Below are 8217 nucleotides of genomic sequence, written 5' to 3'. Positions count from 1 at the left end.
AAAGAGTTTTGTGAATTACAAAATTCTGACCAAATCTCTTGGGCAGTTAGGGAAAGTTTCAGCAAAAGTTTAGCATTGTCTCATTGAAATATCTATTTTAAAATATATCAAAAGTTTGGGTTATCCTCCCAGATGTTAATTTCACTAAGTTATTAAATACTTAAGATTTATATACTTTTCTTTGTGTGTGTCTCTCCAGTTTCCAACAAAGCTTTCATTTTTTTCCATGGTTGCACATTCTAATTGTCCAAGCAGGAAAGAAACCAGAGTAGACTCTGACCACATACTAATTAATGTTTATCTGCCCTGCTCTAGGAAAGGTCTAAATCATGTTTGAAAATTAGGTACTAGTTCCTTACACATCATGGCCATAAAATGCCATTGTTTCTGTATGAGGTCCTCAGCAATGCAATTGCTTACAAGATACCTATTTTTTGCACTGATGACTTCTGAAATAGGGTAGGCTTCAGGCTCAAGGCAGTAAAGTAGGGCTAAAGGTGAGCTTCCGGGAGCATTGCAGCAGAAGAGTCTGAAAAACAGACCTGGAATAATAACTGAAAATCTTTAGAGTATTCTGTAATACTGGTAACTGTCCAAGAAAGAGAATGAGGCAAGCTCACAGCCAGAAAAAAAACAAGGCAGTAATGTGGCCTCTGCAGCTCCTGCTGCAATGATCCTGTTGGTCTCTTTCTCCTTGAAAGCCTATTCTTCCTTTTCCTTAGTATCTTTATCTTGGGTTTTTTCTTTCCTATTTGTTCAAGTGCTTCTTCCCCACCCATTTCCTTGCTGGGACCCTTCCTTGTTTTCTTTTCTCCAGGGTGGATGCTCATCCTACTTGATTCTTATTTTTATTCCTTTTTCCTTTTTCCCTGGAGTGTCACTCATATGCTTGGCTCCAACTCTAACTCTAAGCTATTGACTCCAACCTCAACAATCCTGTTTCCTCACCATAGCTCCTAATGCCTGTTGTACATCCCACCTGAGTGCTCAGCTCTCACTTGAACTCAATATATCAAAGCAAATTTTGATACTTTCAACAGTTGCTGGCCACACAGCACCTGACTCACATCAGTCAGTATGCTGGGCAGAGGAGATAATCAATGAAGAAGATATGCTCCTTATGCTCTTGAAATCCAAAGTCTAGCAGGGGCAATAGGTATTAAGGAAGTTGTCACACAATAATTATTCTAATTATGATAGTTAAAGGTACAAGGTATTGTACTACAATCTAGTCTATTTTGGGCATTTAGGAAGGCTCCTGTACAAGCAAAATATTTTAGACTTTATAATCCTTTTATAACAATGTTTACTTTCCTGTATTCTTTCAATAAGTTGGAGAATTCTTTAGGCCTGTCCTTTCTGATTTATTCTTAAAAATGGATTTCTTACAGCAGCTTTGAAAAATCAAACTCTCTGAATTAGCAGATTTAGTGAAAAGCTACTTGAAGAAACTTTAGGTAAATTTGGCAGTTGAAAACATTTATAAAAATAATAATGCGGGCTTCCCTGGTGGTGCAGTGGTTGAGAGTCCGCCTGCCGATGCAGGGGACACGGGTTTGTGCCCCGGTCTGGGAAGATCCCACATGCCGTGGAGCGGCTGGGCCCGTGAGCCATGGTCGCTGAGCCTGCGCGTCCGGAGCCCGTGCTCTGCAACAGGAGAGGCCACAACAGTGAGAGGCCCGCGTACCACAAAAAAAATAAATAAATAAATAAAAATAATAATGCTTAGGGTGATAATAATAATTTGGTGATGATGGTTTAAATTCTCTAGCTCTATTTTCTCATGTAAGCTACCCAAAGTAGCATTCCAAGAAGTGCCACTTATCTGCCAAGTAATAATGGTAAATTACTCATATAGCTCATATTACTAAAGGGGATCCACATTCACTATAATTCAATCACATGGCCTTTCCTGAACCATTCTACCCTACTGTGCATCTCTCCTCCATTTGAAAATATATGTGTATATATATATATATATATATATATATATATATATATATATGCATCTTCTTTATTCCATTATTACTTAGTCAAACTCCTATTCATCCCTTATGGCCTATATAAAATGTCACTTCCTCATGGAAATGTCCAATAAATACTTTGCATTGGTTTCAAATAACTAATCTGACAGGGCAGCTTACTTTATGCACAAAGAAGAGTCAAAGATGAAATTCTTTTATCTAACAGGGAAAATGGCAGTTTACAACTCTTCTAGAGTTAGATGTTCATCTGAAAATGATTATCCAATGATAACTAGTTAACATTAAGAACTTTCATAGAATAAACCCTACATTCCTTGAAGTCCTTTAAATGTCTTTAGGAGAAATGCAAATCAAAACTACAATGAGGTATCACCTCACACCAGTCAGAATGACCATCATCAAAAAACCTACAAACAGTAAATGCTGGAGAGGGTGTGGAGAAAAGGGAACCCTCTTGCACTGTTGGTGGGAATGTAAATTGGTACAGCCACTATGGAGAACAGTATGGAGGTTCCTTAAAAGACTAAAAATAGAACTACCATATGACCCAGCAACCCCTTTACTGGGCATATACCCAGAGAAAACCATAATTCAAAAAGAGTCATGTACCACAATGTTCACTGCAGCACTATTTACAATAGCCAGGACATGGAAGCAACCTATGTGTCCATTGACAGATGAATGGATAAATAAGATGTGGCACATATATACAATGGAATATTACTCAGCCATAAAAAGAAACAAAATTGAGTTTTTTGTAGTGAGGTGGATGGACCTAGAGTCTGTCATACAGAGTGAAGTAAGTCAGAAAGAGAAGAACAAATACTGTATGCTAACATATATAGAATCTAAAAAAAAAAAAATGTTCTGACGAACCTAGGGGCAGGACAGGAATAAAGACACAGATGTAGAGAATGCACTTGAGGAAATGGGGAGGGAGAAGGGTAAGCTGGGATGAAGTGAGAGAGTGGCATTGACATATATACACTACCAAATGTAAAATAGATAGCTAGTGGGAAGCAGCTGCATCACACAGGGAGATCAGCTTGGTGCTGTGTGTCCACCTAGAGGTGTGGGATAAGGAGAGTGGGAGGGAGATGCAAGAGGGAGGGGATATGGGGATATATGTATACAAATAGCTGATTCACTTTGTAATACAGCAGAAACTAACACATTGTAAAGCAAGTGTACTCCAATAAAGATGTTTTTAAAAGTCTTTAAAAGGTGCCTTTCTTAAGACTTTAACAAGAACATATTGTAAACCCATCTAACACCTGTCAAGGGCCCCTATTAAGTCTCTTTCAGACACCAAAGAACTGGAAAATTACTGAAGACTGCAAGTCTATTCTCTGAAGAACCACATCCTACAGAGACACAGCCGGCCCGGGTACTGCTGTGGACCAGAATAGACATAAACCCACCCCCTTTTCCTGCACCTTGCCCTGTGAAGCCCAGTAAAAGGCTCAAACTTCCACCCTTCAGTGCCGATTCTACTCTGTGAGTCTGGCCCCTTTCCTCCCTTGGAAAGTGAATAAAAACTTTCTTTTCTTCTCTTGCTAATATTTCTGTGAATTCTTTCACAATCCGCATTGGCTCACCTAACACATATTTTCATAATTACTAGACACAGAATAGATCTTACTTTTATTTCTTCAGTAGGCTTCTATAAAATAAAAGTATGGTTAGCTTAAAAAATATACTTAGGTCTCTTCCCCCAAGCTAATTTTGGGCAGCATAACAGAAATGTCTGGAGTTTTAGGACATTTTCCAATAGGGAAAGGGAAACAGAAAACTCTAGACTAAAGTGTGACAAGTGGTGGGTGGGGAGATCAGGAAAGGAAACCAAGAATGAAACGTGGGAAGGAGTTTTGGCAGCACAAAGCCTCCAGACTGCACCCACACATCCTCACCTGCAACTCTATAGATTCTCTACGCAGGTGGCTCCAATTGTATTAAAATGTTACAACCAACGTAGGGTAGGTCCTCAAATCACGAAAACAGTTCCTCCCTGAGTTAGTCTTGCCAGTGGGCAACTCAGTGCTTTGGCGCTTTAAAGGAAGGTGGATACCCATAACCCTCCGTCCCTCCGTACCCCCTCTCCTGCTTCGCGGTACTCCGCGTCCTGATCTCTGTCTCCCCCTGGTGGTGAGCGTCCGGGGACCCTCAGGCGCTCGGGTGACGCTGGAGGGAAGGTGCCTGTAATAAAGGTCGCTGTAATGGAGGGGAGCGGCGGGTACCTCCCGTGGCTTTTGTAGCTTCTGCATCCTGGCACAAGTCTGGCGGCCCCAGAATCCAGTTTCCAAACACGGGGCTCACTCCAGCTCAGTTCTGCTTTTATCCGTCCAGGTTCATTCACGTCTTGCCGGGTGGGGTCAGAGTGAGGGAGGTCTGTTTTGTGTTTGTGATTCAGGTTTTAGAGCGTAACTTCCATGCATTTGGAAACGAGGGGGCGCAGAAGAGCCCCGAAAGTAGAAGGATTGTCACCTTTAGACCTCCATGTTCCGAAGAACTGAAGGAAGAGGGAAACCAGATGGCTCCCTTAAATCCCATATAGTTTTTTTTCCTCTCCATTTTAGGTCCACCCTGCTCTCGTCTTGTTACATATATTGATCTGTTACTTTACCACCGCATACATAAGGTTGGAGATCGTCCCCAAAGTCCGTCTCATCCTCCCCAATCCTTAAGCGGCCGCGGGGGACCAGTCCAGAAGCGGGGACTCGGCTCGTCTGTCCTATGGCGTAGTGGGGGGGTACCTCCGTGGACTCTGAGGGCGAGGTGAGGATCACCGCTGGATGGGAAGGGGTGGGGCTTATGATGCGGGATTTAGGAACTGTAGTGGGTGTGGAGAGGCGGAGACAAAACCCTAACCGCACTCCAAACGGGGCTGGGCTTGCTCTACTAGACGGTTGGGTTCTGGGTCTGCTGCCCCCTATCGCGCCAGGCTGCCCGGTGGCTCCGCAGAGCCTGACGCTCAGAGCCGGGAAAGGATCGCGGAGTGTCCTCAGCCGGGGCTGCTGCCTGCAAGGAGGGGGCGGGGAAGCTAAGAGCCCGGTGCGCCACTTCCCCGGCAGCTTCGGCTTGTGCAGGCCTGGCTTGCTGCTGCCTCGCGGCTTTGCACTGAGGTCCGCCTCTCCCCTCCCTCCCACTTCCCGCGAGCTGCCTCCGCCTTCTTCCTCTTCCTCCACCCTCAACCCTCAGCCCCGACTGTCGGGAGCTGGGCTAGGAGCCCTCAGTCGGCCGGAGCTCTGGATGTGGGCGCCAGACAAGCCCACGGCGCCTACCTCCAAGATGGACAGCCGCTACACCAGCACCGCCGGCCTCGGGGATTTAAACCAGCTGAGCGCAGCCATCCCGGCCACACGAGTAGAGGTGTCCGTGTCCTGCAGGTGAGGACGCAGCCCTCCCCCTCCCTCCTTCTGCCCTTCCATCTACCCGGTCGGTAGCGCTTGGCAAGCTCTCAGGGTACCCCGAGGCTTTGCGCGGGTGTGAAGTTGCGCAGTGAGTGGGAAATAGCCCAATTGTGGGTCTCGAGTCACCGCCGGGTCGAGTGACAGAGCGGAGAGCCGCAACTAGGAGCGAGTGTGGGCTACGGGACTGAGACTTAATTTTCTTTCTGGGAAATGCTGTAAAAGTTGGCTGGGCTGTGACTCAGCGGCGGGAACCCCTGGCCGCCGCCCACTTTACAAGCCCTTTTTCACGTCGCACACCCGAGCTGTAGGGTTGGGTGATGACAGGAATCTAAGGGGACAGCTTGCCAAAAGCGCTTGTGAGCAATGCGCGCAGTGGCCCAGGACTCCCTCTGGTAGGCGTGTGCAAACCTGCTGTTTGCATGGTTGGCTCCAAACTCGGCAGCTTCCTCCCCACCCACTTCCTGGAGCCATCCAGCTTGCTTCCCGCCCCCCGGGGCGATTTCGGCTAGGTGGAGATTTCGGCTGCAGCCTTACCTAAAATGTGGGAAGTCAAGACTTTTTGCCTGCAAGTGGATACATTTGAGTGTGTGTAACAACCTACACTCTGCTGTACATTTCAAACTCCTTTGCCGTGACGTTCTTTGGGTCAGTTTCCTTGTAAATGAAGCAGCATAATTGCTATATTGCAGAAGATTTTGAGAAAGAGATGGACAGACTACACTAAATTTGTAATGGCAACAGAAGGAGAGAGAGAACTTGCAAATTATACTACTGACTGGAGCCCACTCCCTTGTTTGCATACTTTGATCTTTCTCAGTGGAAAGCTCTTCTCACCTGTCCACTTTTCGCTTGTTTTTAATGCCCTCAAATCCTCCCCTTCCTTTTTTTAGCAAAACAAGGAAAAAATCTTGAAGAAATCTAATAAACATGGGTAATCTTCGATGTAAATAAGCCCCAAGGCATAAACTGCTATCAACCCAGTGGTATTTAATTTTGCATTGTCACAAGACTAAGCTTAAAAGCCAAAAGAATGATTTATTATTATTATTTTTTTTGGTGGAAACTCAAGCACCAACACTCCCTTCCCCCGAGGTATTAGGGGATAGGTGTTAGATAGCTTTATAGCTATCCTTGAAACAATATCCCATGATTGCTTGCTTCCTCTTAAGTGACCTCAGACCATAACAGTAATTCTGATAGTGGTTGCTAACATTAAGCTTTTGCCTTATTGTGGTCACTGCTTTAAATGCTGCCTGAGATTTCTGTCAATTGAACAAGTGAAACTGTATGGAAAATTCTTTTTAGACCTTAATTTCAAGGCCCTTTTCTTTTCTCTGAAGCTAGCTTTGCATGCTAGAGGGAGATTATTAATGTATACAGATAATGCATAGCCTAAAGTCCTACAATAACAGCATTTTCTAGAGTTCTTACTCTCTGCTGAACATCCTGCAAGTCTGAATGGCATGTGGCCTGTACATGGAATGAATGCAAATGTAAATTAAATCTGAATTCCCCATAAGCTCTTTAGGGGTGATGGGGAAATTATACCTTAGCTGGTCTTTCTGCCAATAAGGTCTGTATTTAACTGCTTTTTTTGTTGTTGTTTTTTTCCTCCCTTTGATGCTTGTTTGCTATGGGTGTAGTACTGGGAATCCTGAAGTCAATTGGCTTTAAGCCAGTTTCTTTCAGCTTGCTACCTCAGAACCTGGAGATCCCCTTGTTTCAGCCTTTTATAATACCACTGATTTATGTATTGTTTTTAATTTTTAAATGTCCAAATAGAAAATAGGTTCTGAAAGAGAACCCAAGTACTTATAGTACTTATACTGTTGATAATTGGATCTTGTAATGATAGATGGTGGTGTCTTTTGGGCTTTGGCATAAGAGACCTGGTTATATATTCTGGCTTTGTGACTTACTCGTGTTGTTGCCTTGGAGCAAGTCTTTCAACTTTCTAATGTCTAAAATGAAGATAATTATGGTATTTATATAGGGTGTTACCAGAGTTTAATAAAATGATATTTGAAAAATACTAACGCGATGTATGACACAAAAGAAAGTGTTAAAAATGTTAGTTATTATTATGATATTGGAAATAGTATTTATTGAATAAATACATTATATATGATTCAGCTATGGAATTCTGTAAATAGTCCTCTTTTGAACTTCAATAAATTGGTTAAAGGATACAAGGATAGAGGTGGCCTTGAGATACCTATTCCCTCTTTTTCTTTCTTCTTTGATATGTATAAAAAGCGTATTTCCTGGTTGTTTGTGGGGATTTTACTTAGCAACAAGGCGCAGATGTAGGCCCCTTAGCCTTACTATGTGCAAGCAGAGCAAGGAATTACCTTGCCTTTTCATATTGAAGACTTCTTATGATTTGCTGACAACCCTTTTGATAACCTCCTTTCACTGTGTCCAATCTAAGACTTTGTAAAAGTTTTATGATGTTTGCATCTTCATTTTGAGGGAGGTGAGAAAATCAGCAATTGAAGCTTGAAGCTAAACACAATTCATGGAAATCATTTCATCTATTCACTTATGGAAGTGTTTGAGTGTCTCATATGTTTAGCCCTATGCCATGCTCCATGAGAAATGCAAGAGAAGTTCGCTGAAAACATAAAATCTGGTTGGGAGATAAATATAATATTAGATTATATAACACACAATAACATAGGACTAAATCCAAAGATGAGGTTCATGCACAGGTAGGGAGGAGATCATTGTGGAACAGAGTACTTGGAATATGCTGCAAAGAGGAGATGGGGCTCGAGTGGAGACAAGACAGATTGGCATGGTTGGTATGAAAGGGCAGTATA

At 43.3% G+C, this 8217-nt stretch overlaps 1 protein-coding gene across 1 annotated transcript in view; it reads left to right on the top strand.

The window, feature by feature from the left end:
• Window positions 1–4738: 4738 nt before the first annotated feature.
• CPNE8 (copine 8) overlaps window positions 4739–8217 on the top strand; it is a 336491-nt gene continuing 333012 nt past the window's right edge. Inside the window, exons 1-2 of the mRNA XM_060111969.1 lie at window positions 4739–4760; window positions 5184–5371. Coding sequence (XP_059967952.1) covers window positions 5235–5371 — 137 coding nt within the window. The 5' untranslated portion in view covers window positions 4739–4760; window positions 5184–5234. The remainder of the gene's footprint in view (window positions 4761–5183; window positions 5372–8217) is intronic.

This window comes from Mesoplodon densirostris, chromosome 11 (assembly GCF_025265405.1).
Source record: "Mesoplodon densirostris isolate mMesDen1 chromosome 11, mMesDen1 primary haplotype, whole genome shotgun sequence".
Taxonomy (NCBI): domain Eukaryota; kingdom Metazoa; phylum Chordata; class Mammalia; order Artiodactyla; family Ziphiidae; genus Mesoplodon; species Mesoplodon densirostris.
The sequence above is the reverse complement of the archived record's forward strand: the minus strand, read 5'-3'. Positions and strand labels throughout refer to the sequence as shown.